Source organism: Chelonia mydas, chromosome 2 (genome assembly GCF_015237465.2).
Source record: "Chelonia mydas isolate rCheMyd1 chromosome 2, rCheMyd1.pri.v2, whole genome shotgun sequence".
In the NCBI taxonomy this organism is placed as follows: Eukaryota; Metazoa; Chordata; order Testudines; family Cheloniidae; genus Chelonia; species Chelonia mydas.
Window position 1 is genome coordinate 102,803,175 of NC_057850.1, and position 25,892 is coordinate 102,829,066.

Below are 25,892 nucleotides of genomic sequence, written 5' to 3' on the forward strand. Positions count from 1 at the left end.
TTTAAACCAGGAAATTGTCTGAGCTGCCATCCCTAGTCATACCATTACTTTTTTTCAGCCTATGACATATTTAAGCTTCTTAATCACCATTAATTATAGTTGAGCATGATCCTAAAAGCTTTTTGGCAGCCTGATGATTTAATATAATTCTGTGACTGACTAATTCTAGTCAGCATCTCCTTGTCTCTTCTCTCAAGTCATATTCCCAAAGGAAACAAGGGCCGCGCAAAAGGATAATGTAACTTTCAGCAAAAACCCTCTCCTAATTGTAAAAGGGATTTCACAAATGAAATTCTAAATGATTCCTGTTCCCTTATTCCAAGATTCTTAATTTGATCTGCTCTCCTTCTGTTAATTTCTCCACAAATAAACACTGATAAAGGCATGCTGTAAAAACCTTTGCATGCAACACCGGAACAGAATAACATATCAAATATTATCATAGCATTTAGTATGCTATGTAGTACAACTCAGCAGTCAGATAATCTTTCCCTCCCCCACATTAATATATATGGACACACACACACACACACAAATCACTCTATAAACCCTTGCCTTGCACGGTAGAAACAGGAATTACAGTAGAACCTCAGAGTTATGAACACCTCAGGAAGGGAGGTTGTTCATAACTCTGAAATGTTTGCAACTCTGAAGAAAATGTTATGATTGTTCTTTCAAAGCTTATTTAATTTAAATGAAACAAGCAAAGAAACTGTTTCCTTACCTTTTTTAAAAAAAAATTTGACCTTTCCCCATTTTTGTAGAAGTAGTTTACTACTAACACAGTACTGTACTGCATTTTCTTTTTTTGAGTCTCTGCTGCTGCCTGACTGTGTACTTCTGGTTCCAAATGAGGTGTGTGGTTGGCCGGGCAGTTCATAACTTTGGTGTTCATAACTCTGAGGTTCTACTGTAGCTACTCTATATGTAACTATTCTAAATCTAGCTAGTGCTAGTGCAAACTGAACTTCAATCCTCCTGGGGCATAATTTGTAAATATTAGCCTTTTTGACGGTTCTTTCGCAAGCTTTCCATCCAGGAGCATGCACTGGCAGGCATCTTCTCTGTACACACAGCTCCTCTTTCTTTTATGTTCCCCCCATTTACCTGTTTTATTTCAGTCATTTTTGGTGGGGATATTAAACAAGTGTAGACTCAGATGCACCTGTGATTCTCATGAATGTTTCAGACAAACATTGACTAGATTACATTCTTTCAGGAACTGTAGATTTCTATATTCTGAAATATAAGTCCATCTCTAAAGCAGTAAGAGAATATTTTGCTGCACAACATCAATGTTGTACACCAACTGTAAAGCTAATATACAAGAAGGTTATTTGTATACTCTAGCTTAGATATAGAAATATGGTACACCACAAGGAATAGGCCTATTGCCAGTGTTGTTCAATATATACATGAAGCCTCTTGGTGAATTCATTTCCAAACATATAGTACAGTATCATTGGTGTGATGATGATGATACACAAGGATTTATCTCTTGTCCAATAGCCTCTGCAATTTTGGTCTCAGCTGTGAAGTGGTATTTGAATATTGTTAGATGTATAAATCAGGACTATTTCATCTTCAAGCCTGGAAAAACAGATGTCTTGCTGTTGAGTAGAGGTCAGCTATACAAAACAAGCTTGTTTCTCCTGTGTGGCTCCACTTGATGGGATTAGTATGAAGGTAATGATTCAGGTTAAGAACCTTGGTGTCTCTTTTGTCATTGCCCTGGCCTTGGAAAGCTATGCATGGGACATGGTACAAACGCAGACTTATTTTTCAGTTGTGCAGTTTTTGCGTCAGGTACACATATTTATACCATAATGACCTCGCAACAGTAGCATACAAACTTTGTGGTCAGATGAACAACTGTTGCAATTTCTTCTTTGCAAGGTTTTCAGTAATGCTGCCCCATCAACCAACTACAACTTATTCAACATGTTTGCTCACTCATTTGAGATATCGTGATCCTAAAAAAATCCGTTATTTAAACAACATTGTCTGCCTAAAAAGTGACGGGATAACTCTAAACTGACACTGCTGGATTATCCTTAATTCCTGCCCCTAATTATATTCAACACCTACTCTTAGCGACTTATATGACTGATAGGAGTACCTGCGCGCTCACAACTCAGCTGTCTAGGGCTCCCATCTTCTCACCCATCATGCCTGAAGATGGCAAGACAGTTACTTTTTACTGTGTAGAACTTGCTCCCCATGGAAATCTACCTAATTTCATCCTTCACATTTCAGAAAAACCTTAGTATATTTTTGTTAAATTTTATTTGAAAAGGTGCTTCTGAATGCTGTCAGCCCCGTGTCTATTACTTTCCCTCATTTCCAATCTATTTCTTTCCTGTTCTTAATTCTCTTCTCCCCCTCACTCATTCTTGAGATTTCAATTTTTTAAAAATATTTTATAATTTTTTTATTACATTTTGTTGTGATTACGTTGTATATGCTGTACAGTGACATCAGAGCTTTTGCTGGGAAATGAGAACGAATACTAAATAAAATGATTAATTATTGACCATTTCCAAAAATGGAGATTTTCCACAACCTTTCTTCACTAATTTATATTCAGCTGGTCGTATTTATAAGTTAGTATGTTAGCTACTTCACTATTGAAAAATAAAGGGTTATTTACAAAAAGAGTACTGTACATAACACAAAAGCATTGAAGGGAATGCAGAAAATCTCAGCAAGTCTCAACAATGCCAAGTTTTGCCACCACATGCATGTTTTTCAACACCTTTGCCCCCAGTGTGTTTAAAAGTGGTGAGAAATCTAAATACGGAAATATTTTTAAAACAAAGAACACACGTCTCCAACTGAAGGTTGCTCACACTTTCCCCCAGACAATTCATAGGACGTTCAAGCATACTAAAATATATGCTTCCCAGGTGAATATTCTGATGCAAAGCTAAGCAAGTTCTTCTCTCTCTCTCTCTCTCTCTCTCTCTCTCTCTCTGTGTGTGTGTGTGTGTGTGTGTGTAAGTTAAACAATTTTCTGGTTCACAGCACAATACACCTTCGAATAAAACATAAGAAGGAGCATTCCCATGTGGCAAACTCTGTTATACACTGCTACTGTGTTAGACAACCTTGGCTCCCAAACTCTTTATCTATAATTCATGAAATTTTATGCTGACCTCTTGCAGAAATGTGCACCTGCAAAACAGGCTTAACAGAAATATTTTACATTGTAGGAAAAATATAAAAAGCATTTGTGCAGTGCCTGGAATGCATGGTAACAATCAAGGTAGGGTCAACACTTCAGTTCCTATCACCATGCCATATCACTCTACTGTTACCTCACAAGACAGGATGCCGAACTACAATAGTTTTCATGGCATTTTAGTGATCCTGACAGTCTGGTCTGAAGGATATAAGATAGTACTGTAAAAATCAAGACTCACTAACATTGGTAAATTTTTATTTTTGTTGCTTATTCATAGCATCCTCAGTGTTCTAGACACATTACAAAACACATACAAATATACTTTTTGCCCTAAAAATCTTAGGCTCAGACTGTGATCTCAGACCTCATAACTAGTATCTTTAATTGATACCAAAAGATCTTGGCTTCCCAATAGCTTGTACCAGCAACTTAGCATGTTTTCACCCACAAGTTCTCCCTTAGCTAATTTCTAAATCATGGGATGCTGCAGTGGTCTTGTCCTGACATCACAAGAGGCTTTGTGACTTGTAAATGTCCCTTAATAACTACTGGATCTTTGATCTGAAGCAGTAATAAATAATCTCCTAGAAGTTATCTTAAAATGATATTCTGATTCCCTATCTATTAATCTTTGGACCACAAAACTCAATGTTCCATTCTCTGGTGCATCTTCTGCAACACAATTGCATGTGCTCGAATAAGTTTGTTAGTCAATTTTTTTCAGATACTAGGACACCTGTCATCCAAACCAGCTGATTTGTACCATACATGCTTCAGTTTTTCAAGTATTGCCTTTATCTGCTCATCAATAGATAATACTTTTACAGGATCTTCCTTACTTACTAATGGTTCAAACTTCTTTTCTATATAAGTAAGGAAGTCAGCCATTTTAAAATAATTTTTTCATAACCTCATCTCATTTACTGATGGACCCTTACATTCTCTCTGGTATTTTTCACCTGCAATACATTTTAAATTATTATGCTCCTTTACCTGTTTGGCTTGTATGGAATTATTTTGCTTTTTTGCTGTCCTTATCTTGCCTCAGGAAACCCTGACTGAATATTCTTATTTGCCTGCCTCCTGCATTTCCCTTTTCCATTATAAGATTTTAAACCCCGGCTTTCTGGCAGATACTTATTTCTTTCATTCTTCTATCAGTGAAACTGCCACACCTTATAGTGTCTCAAGGTTTCCCTGTTTTCTTCCATGCTGGTGGAATTTAAATTAAATATTTCTTCCCACTACATCTTATATACTAAATATATTCAAAATTAGCTTTCCTGAAAATTACTATCCTTATACTGCTGCATTTGGTGAACCAAATTTTGTACTTAGCAAATTCAAGCAGCTCATAGTCACTGTTTTCAAGATCCCCAATTATTCTCAATTAGTTATTTTTTCCATCAGTGAGCATATCCAGGATGACTTCCATTCCAGCCGAAATCTCTACCTTCCGAACAACAGGTAACTTCTAAATTTTCTGCAGACTTTTGGCAAAAATAATTTCCCCTACTCTACACACAAGGGGAAGGAGACTCTGCAGGAGCAAAGGCTACACAGTTTGCTTCTTCACTTTATCTAGGAGACCTAGAAAGGAACTTTCAAGTTGTGGTGCCCCAGACAAAAAAAATCTATTACCTAATTTCATCCATAAGTCAAATTAAAAAAGGTGAACTCAGACAGAAAAAAAAACCCCACATAGCAAACTCACCACACTACCCTTGTGGAAAAAATGCAAGTAAGCAAGCTCCAAAATGAAGTGTGCTCTGCATGGTTTTTGTGCTGATGGGGAAGAACGGCTTTGTGGAAGCTAAACTGAGCAGTAAGACCACTCCATCAGGCAACCCCCAACTGACAGCTCTCACAGTGTCTCCATTTTACATGGGAAAGGAGCAACCCTTTACGAAGGACTAGTTAAGATGAAAGGAGAAAATTATGACTTTCAGAGTATTACTACTACTCCTGTGGGAATTCTGTGCCACTGCATACATGCAGAATTCATGTCCTCTGCAATTTTTTTTTTTTCCTCTGCAGAAAATACATTATGCCGGAGAGGAGCTGCAGTTATGCCTTTCGCCCACCAGGGGCTGCTGGTCAGACGGAGGGCAATCAACTCATCAGCTGTAGCAGCCAGCAGTCGACAGGGAGGAGGAGAAGGTGCATTTCTCACAGCACCCTGCTCGCAGTGCCAGGTAAAGAGGTATGGGATATGGGGGGGGATGACGGGGGGGGGGGGGGAACGGGACACATAGACAGAGTAGGGCACATGGGGCTGCAAGGGGTCACAAAGACTAGGGTTCAGAAGAGCTAGTGGGGGGGACAGACTGGGGCAAGGACTGAATGGGAATGGGGGTGCAAAGCCACATGGGGACTCGGGGGTGGCTGAGTGGGGGTGCAGAGACACATGGGATGGGGCAGATGTGCCTGACTGAATGGGAAAGGCTAGGAGTCAGTCAGAGTCTGCATGGGGGAGGCTCCCTAACAACCCCTTCCTCCCCCTCAATCCCCCCAAAATCCCCAGTTCCATTCTTCTCCCACCCACACCCAACAACCCTTCAGGTTCACTCCCAGGCTCCTTCCTAGCAATTACTTCCCTCTCCCTCAGCTCCTCCATTGCCCCTGACTCCCCCAAGCCTCTGCACTGCTTCTGAAGGGTGCGGGAAATTCATTTCTGTCTTGTACTTTAAATGAATTACTACTCAAAGTTCTGTATTAATATGCCTAGTAAGGAATTTATTTGTCAAAACATTTCCTGAATCTTTTTTGTTTTCTGTATTGTTACAAACATACTTGGTGACAGGTATTTTGAAATAAATTACCAAAATAATTGAAACTGGCATGATTATATTGTGTTATTTTGACAAATAAAATACACAGGATTTTATAATATTGCGTGCAGAATTTTTAATTTTTTTGGTGCAGAATTCCCCCAGGAGTATATTATACTTATTGGACATTGTTCACCTGTGGTCAAGATGGCTGAAGTCTTGCAAATTCAACTCCCTGGTATCTTGGGTCAGATAGATTGTATCCACATCCTGTTATAAAAGCACAAAAACACATCTCAGGAAAACTGTTTTTCTTGGTTTCACAGTGTGCAGTCTCTCCTTTTTTGTATAGTTAGCTGAAATATACCTGCGTGAGATACATACTTACCCACTGTACCTCATCCCTATATGGAAATCCAAGCCAGTCACAAACACATGCATACATTTGTGAAAATCCCCCTGGAAACAAAATAAAAGAACACTTTTCAATACAGCAAACAACAAAAACAGTAAGCACAACGTTTCAAAACTCTCCCTCATTCCCTCTCAGAAACCTATCCATTATATACTGCCGGCAGAAGCTGAAACAGACCAAGACTATAGTATGTTGTCTATAATATATGGCAGGTTGCAATGAAGCTTAAAAATAGTATCTTCATCCACCAGTCAGGAGTCCACTCTGTGCTAATTATACCTTAAAACTAAATTAAACCTTTACTGGGTTCTGCCAGAAATAGAATTGAACTTCCTGACTCTGATGATTCCAACTTTTTTTACATTTCAGCTTTAAAATTGCATTCTCACCACAAGGTCCCAGTTCTGTTACAGTCTGGCTGTCCCACAGTGCCTGGAGATTAGCCAGTCTTTCTGAGGGCTCCATAGTTACTTTTTTCATGATTCTCCTACATGCAAGGGGAAAAACGTGCATGATTTTAAAAAGTTTGTACATATGTGTCCGCATATATATCACACACACACACACACACAAATCTTGCATGTGTTTTAAATATAATCTTATGTATTTGTCATATGTTTGTGCACATAAAGGAAAATATTAGCATCTTTAATACACCTTAAGTCTATTCCTCAAACCCAAATGTAAAGCTGCAGAAACAGTAAAGCCAGGTCTACACTAAAGACTCGTATCAGTATCACTATGTCACTCAAGGGTGTGAAGAATCCACACCCCTGAGCGACAGTTATACCGACCTAACTCCTGGTGTAGACAGCGCTATGTCGGTGGGAGAGCTTCTGTCATCGACACAGCTACTGCATCTTGTGGAGATGGATTAACTAAGCCGAGGGGAGATGCTCTCCTGTCAGAGTGGGAGCATCTTCATTTAAGTGCTGCAGCTGCACTGATGCAGCATTTTCAGTGTAGACCTGCCCTAAGTATTTATTTTTCCCTTCTCCTATCCAGTGAACTAATCCCATGACTCCTAGTGTAATCTATCCCATTTCCCCTCACACTAGCAAGGGCAAACAACTCAAATCCATGGCTCACTGAAGCAACATAGCCTCATGGCATCTGTCCACTAATTCAAGGCCCCCAAAATAACAGGGTTACATTGTTAGACTATATGTCATTGCAGCCTGAGACCATGCTGCAACTACATCAAGGTGTTTCTCTTTTTTTAGACACAGTCTTCAACTGTAGTTCTTATCATACATAGGCCTTCTGACACCAAAGGCTCATTTATTCCTGTTCTGTACCAGGCTCATCTCTTGTTCTCATTATTTTACATCAACAATGAGAGTAATGGCCACACTTCAAATGCTGCTATTTCTATAGAGCCACATGTGAAAGTTTCTACTGAAATATTAAATACTGTGCCAGAGAGCATGAGGATTCCTGAAGGGCTACATGTACTCTGTGGATCACACTTTGGCTACCTTGGTTCTAACCTCTATATTCAGATAGTTTTCTTTCCTCTCTAGAACAAAAAAAATTATCCCCTTTGCCTTTATTCTTAAGAAAGAATATCATGTTTGTCTGATGGGGAAGAACAGACATGCATGCTCCCTCTGTTTAGTAAAACTCTAGAATAAGTTAGTAATAGGTGCTAATGGCGTGATGCATCAATTGCTTTCCCCTACAGACCTACGAATGTCGACTTCCTTAGCATATAGGATATGTGGTTACAAAGCCCTTTGGATGGATTCTGGTCTGACCCCAGTTTTACAACTGCAAATACTCACTGACTTGACTTTGAGAGTCTGTTGATTTACACCAGTTTGACATCAGAATCACACCTGGCTTTCCTCCCCTCCTCCCCGAACCCAGATCTCTATATAGTTTCACAAAATGCTGCAGCAATGCCACCAACGCAGCCCAAGAGAAAAAGGTACGAAGTCCAAAATAATCAAATAAGATGTTGAAAAATATGCAGCTTTGAAGTCCCCTTCCTTCCATTCCCTTTCTCCCTTTTGGCTACAGTATCTCTAGCTGTTCCTGCCAACAAATTGCCTTATTATGAGCCTGAAGAAGGATTTTAGTTTTCATTATGGTAAACCGTAGTGATGCCTTAGAGATCTAAAAAAAAGAAAGGAAGAAACAAATACCAGTTTAAGTTTAGTGACTATTTCCTACTCAACCTACAGGAAAGTTGAACAACACAGGATGCAATGCAGAGATAAAACAATAAATGACTTCTGCTGGATCATTTATATTTTTCTGGAGTGAGAGTATTAAAACTATTACTTGTGAAAGTGTTTATCAAGGGGAAAATTATATTTTATATGGAACATATATATGTTTGGTTTTTAAACTCTTAGAAAATTAGGAGTAGAATGGAGAGTAGCAGAGTCATAAGATCTGGGAGGCACCAATTAAAATGGGGCAGGGAGAAAGACCAAGGAACCAAGTGAGAACAAAGTGAAGAAGATAAAAGAAACTATTCAGCATTGCTGTAGGATGAAAAAATGCAGGAAAGGAGCATGGCAGAGACAGGAGAAAGGAAACAGAAAGTAGGAATGATTGGGAAAGATGGAATGCTGGAGCAGAGTAGAAAATGCAGACAAATTTCTGAGGGCAGGTGAGAAAGACAGCAGTAGAGATGTTTTGCTGAAGGTATGTGATTTAACAACTGGGTTCCCAACTGTTGACGTATGAAAAATGATGAATGTCAGGGTCAGTCCTCCCTCCACTCCCCCATTTGGATCTTAGCCACGGATAATTAACTGGAAAGAACTAGCGAACATCACAGTTGTTTAGGGACAACCATTAGGGAAAAGAAGTTACTGAAAACAAAGGGCGGGACCCTCAGGTGTGCCAAAGATCTGTGAAGAGAGGGGGCAAAAAAAAAAAAAGGTGACCTTTCGGCACCATTAGGCTCTCTTTCAATCCTTGGAACTGCAGAGACAGTCTGGCACCCAGTGGGATTCTCGAAAATACAGCATGCTCCAGCCATGCCTGCCTCTCTGCAGACTTCACACTAGTTAAGGATTCTTCCGTATTACTACAAAGGAGCTCAAGTGAGGGTCAGAGCCGGGCCCAAAACGTTTCTTACATCTAACGTATGTTCCTAATGAAAGGTAAGGACCAGGGGGCAGGGAACAGTGGCTAGTCAGCCTACCTGAACAATTTGGTGAGCTATATGTACTACAGGTGCCCAAAAAATGAGTACCTACACTGGAGACAGACCAGGGAATATTTTCCTGAGGCACGTTCCAATGTGTGCCATCACTTCATTCACATCTTCTGATGAAGCAATCTTCATGGAAATGCTGCATTTCTCCGTTTCAACAATCAGCTACATAAAATATATCAGAAAATCAGAAAAAAAATATAAGTACTGTAGAATTAATTTCCATTTAAAGAAATTTTTTCATTAATAATGGTTGAATGTTAAACATATGCTTATTTACACATTGATTATTACTATGATGTGACAAATGCTCCAAGTAAGAACTACTCTCCAATACAGAAAGGAAATTTATATTCAAAGTCTGTTTTCTTTTTCTTTAGGCCAAATGTCTTCCACCATCACAGCATGAAGGCTTAAAAATGAACTGATCTCAATTGAGACTTCCAAGCCAAAACTGAAAGCTTCAGCAGCAGAGATCTCCAATTTTAAAACGTGTTTCAGAGCTTAAGAAAAGTACAGCAAAGCAGAAAAATATGCAATATATGGAGCTTGCCTTATTGAGCTTAAACAATAGCTAAGTAATCAACAAGTATGATCCTCTGGAGACACTCAAGGATTTTGATCTGTGCCATTTACATCTAAAGATAAGATAATACCCTGTCAGGGAGAAAATATCTTTGGCAGGCATAACAAACTGTATTATCCTAAGTTCAAAGGATGTAGTAACTTGTTTAACCTCACAGCACTGATGCATAGGAGAGATGGTGGGGGAGTTTTAAAACAAAAAAAAGTGATCTTGCTATCCAACTGTTTAAATTAGATTGCAGCATTACTGACACATAAACTATTCAACAGCCTTTGGCTTTACCATTTGGCATCACATTATATCTTCCTCTACACAAGATAATCCTAGAAGATGTAGTAATAGTCTAATGTGTACATAGTGACCCTCAAGCACTTTTTTCTACATTATTTTTTAATTCCTTTACAGGGATTTTAGACAACTGCTCTCAGGAGCTGAGCAAATGGACAACTTTTTTCCCTGCTATGCACACTATTCACAGGGAGATTCATAGCCTCTGGGTAGCACTACACTACCCACCAGATCAGCGGGTAGAGATCGATGTATCGGGAGTCGATTTATCGCATCTAGTCTAGATGCGATAAATCAATCCCCTAGCGCTCTCCCATCGACTCCGGAACTCCAGCGCCGCGAGAGGCGCAAGCGGCGTCGACGGGGGAGTGATGGCAGTCGACTCACCGCCATGAAGATGCCGCGGTAAGTCGATCTAGGTATGTCGACTTCAGCTACGCTATTCTCGTAGCTGAACTTGCGTACCTTACATCGACTCATCCCCCTAGTGTAGACCAAGGCTCTGCTGCTGCTCCACAAGAAGCTGTCATTGAGTCAGCCAGTCTTCATCTACAGATCTAAATGCTTAAACATAATTAATGTAAGGATTGCTTAAACATATCAAAAGATTTTAGGTAGAATGATATGCTGGAAGAAAGCTAAAATTTCCTCCCTCTCTTTCTGCCATTGAAGAGAAGCACTTTACTTGTGAACCTTGCATAAATGCCCCCCCCACACACACACACAAAAACACAGGTTTCAGAGTAATAGCCGTGTTAGCCTGTATTCGCAAAAAGAAAAGGAGTACTTGTGGCACCTTAGAGACTAACCAATTTATTTGAGCATGAGCTTTCGTGAGCTCACAAAAGCTCATGCTCAAATAAATTGGTTAGTCTCTAAGGTGCCACAAGTACTCCTTTTCTTTTTACAAAAACACAGTTATCTGTTCTCTCATCATCTGCTCCTATTATAAATAGGATGACAGCTTTTAAAAATACTGCTCTTATATTTTAGCATCTTTCAAAAAAACTCCAACCCCCCCAAAATAAAAACAACACAACATACACAGTTTTATAAGTGCCTCCTGATATCTACTTAAAGAAAAACTTCTGCAGTTTTCCAAGAAAATGAGTACATAGAGAACGCCAAAAGCTAGACTGAAAGCATCAAGTGTTAAATGTACAGTTCTGCCGTGTTTGAATAAAAAAGCAGTAGCACCCTTTTCTAACAACCTCTTCAAAAACCAACACAGAGAGGTACGATATTGTAACTTACATAGACTTTGATACAATTAGATTTGAGAACTCTGGCCCAGATGCTCAACTTCCCTGTTGAAATTAAACTAATTCTGTGTATGCAGGTAGTTGTAGCTGTGTTGGTCCCAGGAAATTAGAGAGACACGGTGGGGGAGGTAATATCTTTTATTGGACCAAATTCTGTTGGTGAGCAAGATGAGCTTTTGAGCCACACAGAGTTCTTCTTCAGGTCTTGTGTGTAATTTAAGCACCACTATTTGCCAGTGTTTCTCATAAAAATCCATAGAGTTGCAGGGTATGGGATGAATAACCTGAGAACATCATTGTTCTTCATTATTGCTGAGGAAAATATCACATTTATATTACAAATGAAAACTTACATCCAATTAGTTCTGTTCCAGCTGAGTTATGAAAGGGATGCATTTCTTATCTTCATCCCACCCACACACTTCATTCCTAAACTTGACTTTTTAAATTACTATTATTATTGCTCGGCTTTACAAGCAGTGCGAACATAAGAATTCAAATGTGCCTTGTGCTTACTAGACGAGAACCTCTACATTCAATAACATTACCTGCTTGATCAGAAAGAAGGTTTAAAACTAAGTAGAAAGTAAACGATTTCATTCTAATTAGCATATACTTCTGGCACTGTAGATCAGAACTTCACAACACTAAATCCTTTTGGTCTTCAAAGCACTCACCTGACCTGGTTTACTGGAGGTTACTCCTTGGATTTCCAGGTAGCTGAAAGTTAGTTCTAGCTGTAATGTAAAACAAGTGCAGAATATAAATACCTTGTTTTCATTTTTAAACGTTAACCAAAACATATTAAAACGCCACATTATTCACAAGTTAAGCAAGAGGAATGCATCTGGACTGATTAAACAAGAAGGTTAATAGTAATTGTGTCTCAGCTGTAATAACTTTATTGTGTACAAGTAAATATTTAGTATATTTGATTACATTTTATATTAAGGGTATATTTATAAATAACTTTTTATGCGTTAAAAATGACTAGTAGAAGTTTCAAGGCTGTTACTTGACTGAGTAGTATGCGTTATAAGTGGTTCTAAGCACATCAGTACAAAATGTTATAGATGTTTATAAGCAACTTCTTGACCTATTGTACTCTAACTGGTTAACCATTTATTAATCATTAATTAATCCTTTAGAAGCTATTTATAAAAGCACTCTTCATAAATGTGACAATTTATTTTATGGAAATAATACCTACACAGGCCTATAATACTATGTAAGACACTTCTTATCTAGAGTAATCTTCCTCACAGACTACTAGTTTTCACCAGTGAGTAGATGGGCAACACAGTTTAAAGCCATTCTGCTCTCACTGAGGATTTTAGAGTTAAAGGCTAAAATCCAATGAAAGTTTCTAATTATAACTCATCACTTCTGTCCTCCAAAGAAATGAGCAATAACCAAAAAAAGTTTCAGAGTAGCAGCCGTGTTAGTCTGTATTCGCAAAAAGAAAAGGAGTACTTGTGGCACCTTAGAGACTAACAAATTTATTTGAGCATAAGCTTTCGTGAGCTACAGCTCACTTCATCGTGAGCTGTAGCTCACGAAAGCTTATGCTCAAATAAATTGGTTAGTCTCTAAGGTGCCACAAGTACTCCTTTTCTTTTTGCAAAAAAAGTTTGTATTTAGTTTAGTGAAACTGATTTTTCTTTTCTTTCTTTCTTTTTTCTTTTCTTTTCGGTTAAAAATGGTTTTTCACAAAAGGGTGAACTTTCTTTCCAATCATTTAGCTGAAGAGAGGGACAAAAAAATATTCACCAAACTAGGAAACAAAATGTACAGCAGCATCACAGCATGAAGCAGCCTGGAAAACTACACTTACTGTTCATGAAAGGTGCCCCTCAACCAGGAATGGAAAGGTCCTTTTTATTTAGCCACAGAACAGATGCAGCCCAGGCAGTAGCAGTGCAAGAATTTCCTCATTGCTCACACCAAAGTATCTCGTTTTGGCATAGAGAGACCACCTTGTAAGAAATTCATTCATTTTCATGCCCATTCAATTACTTCTTATCTGAGATTGCCAGTTAATATCAGTTTTTGTGATGTGGACAGCTATCTTCTGTAACTTCCTCTACATTCACATAGGTCAGCCAGTCATCAGATGGCAGCTTTTGATCACTATGACATACACTATGTTCAAAGCAGTGAAAGTCTCCATATCCCATTGCTGGTCCAATACCAAGTCACCCAGGTCCCTAGAACCTTGGAACATTTTAAGAGTCTATTTAACACATTTCATAGTCAGGAGCATAGTGTACATCTATTTACCCAACAGACCATTGGGGATCTTTTAGGAGCTACTTTCCATCATCTAAGTTGTTCCCACTTTGCACATTATTTATCCAGCAGTCTCTGATGGCCCCAGTACAACAAGTATGTGTTGCATGTGTGACAACTCTGTATATTCACACTAACCTGAAACACCTCTTCAAAACAAAACAAAAATCTATACAGAAGCAACAGACTCAAAAAGCTGGTCCTGCAAAGAACCCTTTTGGAATTTCAGTGTGCAATAGCTAGGTGTGGCAACACCTCTATAATTAAGATTGGATTCTTTTCTTTTTTTTCCACTTCAAGAAGGGATTCAATGTTGTGTGTGTGCGCGCGCACACACACACACGTAATACAATAAATCTTTCCAAAATGAATAACAAATAATTTGAGTCAAATTTTCTCAGGATTGTCAAGTATCCATGTTAATTTATTAATTAAAAATAGTTAAGAGTTATTCTGTTAGTTAGCAGTATCCTATAAAGGATAAACACTATTCTGAGTGTTTCACCTTTTTAGGATACCGCTAGCTAACAGCCATCTGGGTTTATTCACTTTCAAACTTTCCACATAGCTAAAACTCACTGCAAACTAGTACCAAATACACATTTGGAATCTTGACCCCTCAAACATATCATACACCAGATACTTAATCTGTGCATTTATGTCAACATTCAATATTTGATAATGTTGCTAAGTTTGTAATACAGAGTGTGTATGTGGTGTGTTTCCTTCTCTATTAGAGGGAAAAGACAGTTCCTTGTGAATGTGTGGAGTCTGTCACTCTGTGTGGAAGTGCACTGTGCAGAGATTAGAGTATTGAGAAGAGAAGTCCATAACTTGACATTTTTGTGTGTGTTAGGCAAATGTCACATTTAACCAATCTTAATCTCTTTAATTATATTCATGTGCATGGAATAAAATTTCAGTGTCAATTTTGTGAGCTGTTCAAGATGAATTAATGCTTGGAATTCCATACAAAAGTAATACAGTAACCTCAAAACTGAAGTTCTCAGGACATACTAGATTTCACCCAAGTTCCTTGAAGGAACCAAGGTGGTGAGTGTTTGTAACCTTTCAATTCCTCTTTCAGAAGGCCTGCATAAGGGAGAGATGTCTTCATATAGCAAAAATAAAGTCTTTTGCATCATTTGGGGAGTGGAGGGAAGAAAATACTTGATCAGCCATAAATAAAAGAAAAAAAATATAGCAATAAACTTAACAAAACTGAAAATACAAATCAATCACATCATCCTCCAGTCCACAATGCACTTTTCAGGACAACTAAATTACTCTACCACTTGCTCATTGTTATTGTATTAAATAATCACAGGTTATAATAGTATCTCAGGAAAATGTTGTATGTTCTATTGTCTATGCTCCTTCGCTAGATGACATCAAGAGGAGTCACTGAGCTCCATCAGTAACATTAAGATCCTGTGCAGCTTTTAAAACTTTCTAGGTTTTAGGAAGTCAACTATCATGCACGCCTATGCTAGTAAAGAAAGATGCTTTCTTCAAGCATACTGGCTGTTGAAACAAAAGGGATCCAAATTCCAAAAGAAATTGTGTTTGTGAAGAGCGGCTTTCTTTTGAAAACTATTCACCCATTTCAGTTATCACTGATGCCACCACTTTCATTAGCCTAGAATACAAATTTTAGGCTTTGATTTAAAAGTAGAAAATACAGCACAATAAACCTCACAGATATTATGAAATAAAGCCACTAAAAAGACATTTTTAAAAAGTGTTTCCAGTGGTAAATTAATACTGTGGCTATTTCCATTGATTTTTTCTGCCATTTCCATTCTCAGAACATTAAATGACACCATTTCTATTTGGCATATGAAAATGTGCAGCCTTCATTTCTTTCCATAAACATTGGGGACACCAAAAGGAGAGTCTGAGCCTTCAGTAAATGTTTTCAACCTGGATATGAGGGAGGGGAACACTTTACAGCACCAATGATTATCATTTGTTAACCTTTCTGTGCATACGTGCACAACTAAGCAGAACATGAACATCTGCCAAAAGCATGTTAATGGACTCTGGGTGGGAGGAGAGATCATCACCTGATTCAAAATCATCCTGCTCCACACAGAAATGTATTGTTCCTCTGCCATGACAATCATTCCAAATTGTCATGGGACTGAAATAAGTATTTCATGGCCTTTATAAGGTAGGTTGGCAAACTGCTTCTCATAGCAAACTATGGCCCCCATGGAAAACAACAGAGATTATTCCACCGAGAACAGTAGGATTCAGAACACTCCACATCATTTCTAATTTGGAGCTTGAAATATAATCCCTTTTGAAATCAGAGAGACTACAATTTAGAATATGTCTATACTGCAATCAGAGGTATGATTGCAGTGTGGATAGGCATACCTACCCGTGAGCTTAAATCTAGCAAGTGTAGCGAAAATACTGTGAAGATGCAGTGATACAGGCTTCAGTGTGGGCTGTACAAGCAAGTGCTTGTGTGGATAGCCCATGCTGCCACTTTTTCACTTATATTTTTTAGCCACACCAGCTAGATTAAACCTAGAGCAGGTATGTCTCTCCTAATTGCAATCTCACCCACCAACTGCAGTATAGGCAATACCCATAGAGTAATGTCATCAACTTGTTTGGATCACCTAGATCCCATTAGGAGTCTTATGGATTGTGCCGTTACAACACCTCAAGTTATTTGTAATGCAGTTCTTCACTCATGCACATTTTTAAAAGTCTAGGTTCTCCTATAATGTTTCATCTATGTGCTGACAAAACCATTTAAGAAGGCCATTATTGAAAAGGCATTATAACAACTTTACACAAACATTACTACTCCAATCCTCCGATCTCGTTTCAGACGCAATGTATGAATATGATTGCAACACAAGTACTGAAATAAAACAAACTTACCTTGGTGGGAATGCGGGAGGTCAACAAGAAGGCCCGACATGATGTAAGCACCTAAAAAATGGAAAGCAGAAGCCGTGTTTCATATCTACAGGGACAGCATTCAGAAATATTAGTGTCTTTGGTAAGAATCTTTCTTTACGAAGACTTTTACTTCTTTTCATAACTAAGTAATCCAAGGCATCACATGAACAAAATGACTTGCACAGTCACACTGAGTCAGTGGTTGACTGTTTAAAAGACAGGCTTATAGTTTCCAACAGATAAAAATGAGCAGAATTGAACAAGATAACTTCACAGACAATAAGGACACTAATTTTGGTCTTCTTTGGTGACCAGGGGCCTGATCTTGCAAACACTTACTACCCAGATGTAGTACTTATCTAAGGTAAATAATCCCACTGAAGTTTATGATAAAGATTGTTTGCAGAGTCAGGCCATATAGACCTGATCCAGCTCTCACTGCAGTCAGTAAGAGTCTTTCAGTTGACTTAGCTGGGAGCTGGACTGGTCTCTAATCTAGTAGACAAGAGCAAGGAGAATTCTGTGATCTGGTTTTCTATAAATCGGCTACTATAGGAATCTTAATACCACCTACACAGAATATATTTAACTAAATTGCACAGTAACATCTGAATAATTGTATTCTTATGAAATTATTAAAAGAAATGAATTTGAAAAGCGAAAACACCAGGAATGCAAAAATGCCAGTATTCAAGTGAACACAAATATGTCCAATGTACATAAAATATTAGCATTCTGAGAGATTATGGACAAACATTTCCCTTCCGATAAACCCAGTGGATCTCTAAAGTAACAATGCATGTGTCTCCCACTGATGTCAATGGGAAAGAATGTGCAGGTAGATAAAGCAAAAATTTGGAGATTCAACAGGCAGACCAGAGAGAACACTACCTCAATATGTAGGTAAGTCAAAAGTAGCAGATTTCTGTACTCATTCTCATTTCACAGATGGAGAAACTGATCCACCTAGGGTCCAATGACCTGACCAAAGCCCCACCTCCAGTTAGTGGCAGAGCTAATTATAGAATCCACATTTCTTAGATCCAGTCTTGTACTTTAACCATTAGACTGGCATCTAACTTCAGATAAGTAGCTTTAATAAACACACATAAAAAAACCCATGTTCTGTGCATATTAGGCTAGCATCAGCATGAAAGATGAACCAAATATCCAGAGCCAAACGCCCCCAACTTTGAGAGTTTGAAATCCAGATCTGAACTCGGATCTCTCTCTAGTGCAGCTAGGGTTGCCAACTAGGGATGTAAATAGTGGGTAAAAAAAAGTAACTGTTTAACCTATTGAAATTCAATCGGTTAAATGTTTAATGGGAAACTAGGGGTGCGAGGGCGCTGCAGCCCCCCCATGTTTTACGTGGGGCTCTACTGCCCTCCCCCCCCCCCCCCACACCTTGCCCAGGATCCCGGCTGCCAGCCCCGTGCATCCAGGGGCGGCAGCAGAGCCCTGGATGCAGGAGTAGCAGAGCCCCAGGCGCGGGGCGGACAGATGGAAACCCCTGGGTGCGTGCAGGAAGCAGCCAGGCCCCCCCCTCCCCCGGCGCATTGGGGGGCAGCGATGTTTAGTCGTTAACTGGAACCAATAAGCATCAAGCGAAGAGCTCTATTGGAATTTCTGGTACTGAAGAGAACAGGTGGCATTAGGAGACGTTTGACTACCTTCAACAGCTAGATGCAGCAGGGGTTGCTGTAGGACAGGGATGGGCAAACTTTTTGGCACGAGGGCCACATCTGGATATGGAAATTGTATGGTGGGCCATGAATGCTCATTAAATTGGGAGTTGGGGTGCAGGAAGGGGTGAGGGCTCCGGCTGGGGGTGCAGGCTCTGGGGTAGGGCCAGAAATGAGTTCAGGATGCGGGAGGGGGCTCCGGACTGAGGCAGGGGGTTAGGGTATGGGGGGGCTCCAGCTGGGGGTGCAGGCTCTGGGTGGGGCTGGGGATGAGGGGTTGGGGTGCAGGAGGGTGCTCTGGGCTGGGACCAAGCGGTTCAGAGGGTGGGAGGGGGATCAGGGCTGGGGCAGAGGGTTGGGGCACAGGAGGGGCTCAACAGTGCAGGCTCCGGGCGGCGCTTACCTCAAGCAGCGGCATGTCCTCCCTCCTGCTCCTACATGGAGGCACAGCCAGGCAGCTCTGCACACTGCCCTGTCCGCAGTTCCTGGGCAATGGAAGCTACGGGGGCAGCACTTGGGGCAAGTGTAGTGTGCAGAGCTCCCTGGCTGCCCCTATGCATAGGAGCCAGTTGGGGGACATGCCACTGCTTCCAGGAGCCGTGTGGAGTGGGGAAAGCTCCTGACCGCAATCCCCGCCTGGAGTGCCAGAGCGGGGCAAGCCCTGGACTCCGCTCCTTGGAGAGAGCTTGAAGGCCAGATTAAAATATCTGGAGGGCCAGATGCAGCTCCCGGGCCATAGTTTGCCCACCCCTGCTGTAGGAGCACCCAGTTGGGGATGAAAGGCCAGCTTCACCGCTGCTCACCAGCAACAAGCTCAACTAGAAAAATGTCTCACGAGTGGAGCAGGCACGGGAGGGGGCTCTTGGCCATGGCAAGAGCTTCCTTGCCTCCTTTTTTCTGCCCCTGCCTATCTAGTCTTAGGGTCAGAGTTAGGAAAGTATCTGGAGCGGGGCAGCTCTTGGAGAGCGGCTTCCTTTACTTATATTCTGGCTGCTGGCCTACAAATCATGTAGATCCTGTCAACACATTTATAAGCACACTGGGACACCTTAGTTACATTAAAATTGTGCCCCACAACCTTGTTTTAACAGGTTTGCCTGCATAGATGGACCCAACCTGTGTTGTAACTAGATAGCGTGTTTCTTTAATGTGGTTATAACATATCATAACTCTACCTATGCAAGCAAACCCAAACCATGCTATAACAAGGTTGGAGCACAACTGAGTTGTAAGTGGATGCCCCAATTCAACTATAACTGTAGTGCAGGACAGAATGCTGGCCCACAGAATGTACTCAGTCTTTAAATGTACCAAGGTCTCAGACTGAAGTACCTGTAAAAGTCACACTGCCAGAGTGTCTGCTTGACTTAAGGAGCTCTTATTAAATGCATCACTTCAAAAGGGTACTTACTCCCAGACTGCTCAAAAGCCTTTCTACTTGAAGGGTATCATAGAACAGAGAAAAGGAGTACTTGTGGCACCTTAGAGACTAACCAATTTATTTGAGCATAAGCTTTCGTGAGCTACAGCTCAGCTTATGCTCAAATAAATTGGTTAGTCTCTAAGGTGCCACAAGTACTCCTTTTCTTTTTGCGAATACAGACTAACACGGCTGTTACTCTGAAACCTAATAGAACAGAGAGAGATTTCCATTCAGCCAAAGTTCAGAATTCCACATTTCTTACTGGTGAAACTGTTACAAATGTAATTACAAACTAATAAAAGAATTTGATTGCTTTTAAATTACTGTTGTACAAAAAGTTCAATTCTGTTACTTTAAAATGAATGCTCAAGTTTAACTATAGCAGAGCTGTTGCTGCACCGTAATAACCAACTTGACAAGAACAGTGTTGACATTTATCACAATTTTGGCCTTTTGAATCCATGAGTATGCAACCTGACCTTTCATATAGCTGACCTGAGTTTAGGGCTTTCTGACATTTTTTTTTAAACATTTCAAAATTTTGTGTGACATCAGAATTCCTTTTAAGTAACATTGTTAATGCTTAAAAATATACTAACATCTTCCCTAAGACAACTTAAAAGAGTTCAAAAATGTACGAAGACAATCTTGGAAACACCAATTTTTACCCTTCTCTTATTCCTTGAAGGTAAGGCCATAGGGAAGAAAACATTAGATGAGGTATGGGCTAATCGTTGTTCTGTGGAGAAGGTTCTGTAAAGTTGGTACTGATTTTAAAAAGGACAATATAAAAAGCGTATTTTGTTGTTTGTTTTTCAAAATCACAGTCAAAGGGTGGCTGGTCCTTTAAGGGGAGATGGGCTCAGACTCACAGTGACTGCTCAGCTAGCTCCCTGCTGAGACTAATAAAGTGATTAGAGAAGCCTGCAAGTGACTCAGTTGGAAGAGGGAGGCTGGCTCCAGTGGCAGGCCCTGGAGCGAGACGGGAAGAGACACAAAAGGGGAGAGAACTCCGGACCCATGTGAAGACACTTGGTTAGGGGAAAAGACCAGATTCATGTGTACAATTTATGTTGAACAGTTTTACTGTGTTTGAAGGATAAACTGGGTCCTGAAGGAAAGGCTTTGGGCATGGTATTAGTCTTTCCTGAGCTAGGGAGATAAGCTATCTGCCCTACACGCATGTACAAAATATGTTTGTACAGTGCCTAGCACAATGGGGCCCCAGTCTCTAGGAATAGGTCTATACTCCAATGTAAGCCCCAGATCTGTAGAACTCAAGTTAGCAGACCCTGGGTTTGTTAACCTAAGGCTTGTGTGTCTAAACTCATTTGTAACCCCAGGTTAGGAATTGTTGAACCCCAAGGTGCTGACCGGGGGCTCCAGCATTTACATTATATTATGCTGACTTGAGTCCAACCACCCATATTCCAGACTTCCTAGCACTCTCCCAAAATGTGACGGCTCTAGCCCTTTGTTTGTGATGCAGTGTGGCAGAACTGGACTGTCTACCAAACTTCTTTGTTCTTTGAACAGGCAAAGTCCACCTGTGGGATTTTGGGATACTTTTGGCAGACTCCCAGAGCACAAGTCCAGTGTGGCTGCATCTACGCTGCAAAGCAACAGGGTTTGAACTCTGGGTCCCAGCTTGACTCAAGCTCAGACCCTCTACTCTGGGGGGTTCTGGGACCCTGGGGCCAAGCCCCAGGTGAGCTCGATTTGTGTAGACAGAAGAGGGATTAGACCTGAGCCTCAGTTTGAACCTTGGGCTTATACTGAAATTTAGACATATCCTCTATGCTACCATAATACAAATAATGGTAATCAATATATATTTCAATTGTGTAATTGAACATTTCTTTAATGTGTATGAAATATTGGTTTTTTGCATGAATTGATGGAATGTAGATGTTAAGGTTACCGAAAGACTTTTATTTTTCTAATCTAAAAGACGTTGGAATTATGAAGACACCTGAAAATAATGTGCACTGTTTTAAATTTAGCATCCTGCTAAAATGCCTGCCTTTCAGAATACTGTAAATCTGTTAAAAATGCCAGTAAAGCTCAGTTTGTGCCTCACATTAATATCAGATAACAAAATGTTCACATATTCCACTAAATTAGCCAAAACATGTATATTTCACTCATTCATAACCAACTCAATTTGTTCTGTCACAAATTCTACTAATTCATTAATAAAGTAAAATATATTAAATCATCTTTTCAAGAGAGAAGCATGCACTAGAGAGGGATATAGAGTACTGTGGATGTAATGACTAGTAGGATAAAACACGTAAGAGGACTGTGTGAGGATGTGTATAATTTACATGATAGAGAGTGAAGGAAGTAGATCATGAGACAGGATGTTATGCAAAGCACATAACTAGACTGTTGCTCTGGAGGTATCCAGCTCACTATATCTATAATCTAACATCTTACTCTGCCTTTTCCAAAGCCGTATTTGTAGACAAGAAAGGATTACAATTTAAATAGTAAACACCACCATCCCCACACACAAATGATTTCTAAAATGTATTTATCCTTAATTCCATAGCCTTCCCTAACTAATGAATGTCCAGATGCACGCATAGTCCAAAATCATTGCATATCTAGAAAAGATCTGCAACTGCAGTTGCACAATAAGCAGACATTTTAAGATCTATTATAATGTATATTATACATCTGAGATTAAGTCTGGCCCCAAAGCACTAAAATTGGTTTGATGGGTATATTCATGATAGGATCCTGAGAGAGACCATTTTAACCAATGATTTGCTAAAAATAGTTATTTTATTTGATTGACTGATTTACCTTTATAACAAAAATAGAGTATACAAACAATGAAACAGATTTCTTGGCTATCCTAAAGAAGATTTAGGGCGTTTTCTGGTTTTAGCACTGCCCCGGAGCCCCACAACCCTGCGGGGGGCTGAAGCCCTGCCACCCAGGGCCCCGAGCCCTGCCGTCCAGGGCTGAAGCCAAAGCCTGAGCAACTGAGCTTCACAGGACCCTCAGTGGTGTGGGGCCCCGGCAGTTGCCCTTGCTTGCTACCCCCTAACACCGGCCCTAGCTTTTACATGCAGGAAAACAGGTGTTGTGGCACAGGTGGGCCGTGGAGGTTTTATAGCATGGAGGGGTGCTCAGAAAGGAAAAAGGCTGAGAGCCCCTGGTGTAGACCAGGCCTAAGGGAAACCATTATTCTTCTTAACCTACGTCCAGTGGTTCCCAGTTTACGTAACATTTAATCGCATTCTTCAGCTTCTTTAATCAATTTAGTCTGAATAAGTGTACAGGGAGTCCTTGGACTTATGACACCATTGGTTCCTTACAATTGCATCGTCAATCGGAACGTCGTAACTCAGAGCTGCAATCTACTCCATTGCGGGACTGAGTGTCGTAAACTCGAAACTGATAGTGGTAAGTCGAACCAGGGTGTCAATGGAGAAGCGTCGTAAGTGCTGTTCGTTGCAACTCGAACATCATAAAGTAGAGGACTGCCTATACTGTAGCTCATTTCAGGGTACGTCTACACCAGTGGGACTCAAACTCTTTTACTGGTGACCCCTTTCACATCGCAAGCCTCTGAGTGCGACCCTCCCCCCAATAAATTAAACACACTTTTTAATATATTTAAACACCATTATAAATGCTGGAGGCAAAGAGGGGTTTGGGGTGGAGGTTGACAGCTCACGACCCCCCATGTAATGACCTCGCGATCCCCTGAGGGGTCCCGACTCCCAGTTTGAGAACCCCGGTCTACACTATGAAGACTATACTTGCATTGCTAGTTTGCTGTAGCTATGCTGGCATAACACCATAGAAGAGCGCAACCTGCACCGACAGAAGGGGCTTTTCCATCAGTGTAGGAACACCACCCCTATCCCCCCCAGCCACAGTAGCTACATCGATGGAGGAATCCTTCCATCAGCATAGCTGTATCCACCCTGGAGGGTCTGGTTTGTATAGCTATCACATTTAGGGCGTGTGTTTAAGTGTAGACCAGGCCTTATACAAGGCCACCTTATTAGTATAGAAATAAAACTGCTTACAAAAAGCAGTTATTTCTGTACAGATTCATGATTTTGCCTCAGTAACTAACAACAACATTGACGACAGACTCCTCTCCCCCCCACCCCACACCCGTGCCACTAGTACATCAACAAAATACTAATATACAGATGCATCTTGTGTTACGTTTTCTTTCTAGGCTTATTACCCATTTTTGCAATCTCGTCAGATATTGAAATTTGCATTTATGGAGCCCTGCTAATGTTATTGTACCAAATTAACATAACACACTGCATCTATCAGTCTTGGGCAGGTCATTAGTGTAGCACGGTTTTACACTAATTTTGCATTTTTATCTAATAATCCACATCAACTCAGGCCACCAAATTTATTGTATACTTAAATGGTTTGTAATTCACAAGCAAATTAAATACATAATTCTTTTAACAATCTTTTCCCTCTGGAGAAAACCTGAGAGTGAAACTTTACAAAACAATAACTGTGTATTACTTAAGGACAAAAACAAAACAAGTAAAAAACCTATGAAGATTAAAATAGGAACACAAAAAGGTTATACTATATGTTGATTCCAGCTGATATGCACCCTTTGAACCATCTCTATTTTGAAATATGGATGCAATAAATAAACTATATAATAAATATATAGTGGTCAAATTTTGTGGTTTACCATCTCAGATTCTCTACCTCTTACCCTTTCATATGAACTCTACCCTCTCACCCTGCTCCTGCCATTACTTCAGCATTAACTAGTTTCAATCACTTGCACTACATTTTACTTGAAGGAAGAAAGGGGGTGTATTTGTGATGTGCTTCCTTATTTAGGCTCTTTGTAGGAAAACGCCATGCAAATTTGCTTCATGCCCTCCAATATTTGTACTTTTTTAAAAAGCACAGCTACTCTATTGTTTCACCTTGAACTCATCCTCAATAGTTTCCCTGCAAAATCTAAACCAAACAGTAATGTAAATAGTCTTTGTTCTGCTAATAAGTACCGTACTTTAGATGTAATGATTCATATCTAGACTTACTAAGCCACCTACTCTCCCTCTGAGAATCCACCCAGGATTTTTGATCATTGTACAAATGATTGCATTCCTAATTTTGTAAATACCTAAATACCAAAGTGACTGGGGCTAGATTAGGCTTAGAGAGTGTAAGTGATTGCAACTCCACTGACTTCAAATGAGTTGCTCCCAGTTGAGCCAAGGCTGAATTTGGCTCGCATCATTTAGTACAGTGTAGTGTTAAAGCATCACAAGTGATGAAGCTTTCACAGCTTCCTTTGGGAGAATATTCAACAGAACACCACTTCTTCCCATCAGAAAGTTTCCCCTCATTTACCCTTTACTTTTGGAGTAGGGGGATATGTTTATAGTCATCTACTCCTCCTTTGATTGGGTTAAATAATTCCTTTCCCTCCTTAGCATTTGCACTCTTCAAATATTAGAATGATGTTTCTTCCTCCCCTCCCATGCTACTTACTTGGCACTTAGCCAAACTACAGATAAAGGCCTTCTCTAGACTGAGAGTTTGCCAGATTACTGTCATTTCTGGTCAGCTACCAACATAGCTACACCAGTGCAAGCCCCTGGCATGAGCAGGCAAAACAACTTTTTGCACCAATACAAATAACTCCTGTGCGAAACTGTGGTAAGCGCCGCAGACCTGGTCTGTCCACATCAGAGATTGCAAAGGTGTGGTTACACTGATGGCTGCAGTCAGTGCAAAAGCCCATTACAGACAAAGCCTAACTCCTCTTTTTTCCCATTGGAAATTCCATGTTGCATTCTCCTTTGCCCCAATAATTTCCATAGCTCTTTTCTGAAATCCCTTAAACTCGAGCATAATATTCCTGGCATGGATTGT

At 40.1% G+C, this 25,892-nt stretch overlaps 1 protein-coding gene across 7 annotated transcripts in view; it reads right to left on the bottom strand.

Annotated features, from left to right (window-relative positions):
* The window catches only part of CARMIL1 (capping protein regulator and myosin 1 linker 1), a 255,236-nt gene that overhangs the window by 130,811 nt on the left and 98,533 nt on the right, over nucleotides 1-25,892 (bottom strand). For all 7 annotated transcript variants that reach the window (XM_037893029.2, XM_037893030.2, XM_037893031.2 and 4 more), the window contains exons 3-8: nucleotides 16,869-16,919; nucleotides 12,356-12,415; nucleotides 9,586-9,707; nucleotides 6,760-6,857; nucleotides 6,344-6,414; nucleotides 6,152-6,225 (exon numbers count right to left, since the gene is read on the bottom strand). In XM_037893029.2, coding sequence (XP_037748957.1) covers nucleotides 6,152-6,225; nucleotides 6,344-6,414; nucleotides 6,760-6,857; nucleotides 9,586-9,707; nucleotides 12,356-12,415; nucleotides 16,869-16,919 — 476 coding nt within the window. The remainder of the gene's footprint in view (nucleotides 1-6,151; nucleotides 6,226-6,343; nucleotides 6,415-6,759; nucleotides 6,858-9,585; nucleotides 9,708-12,355; nucleotides 12,416-16,868; nucleotides 16,920-25,892) is intronic.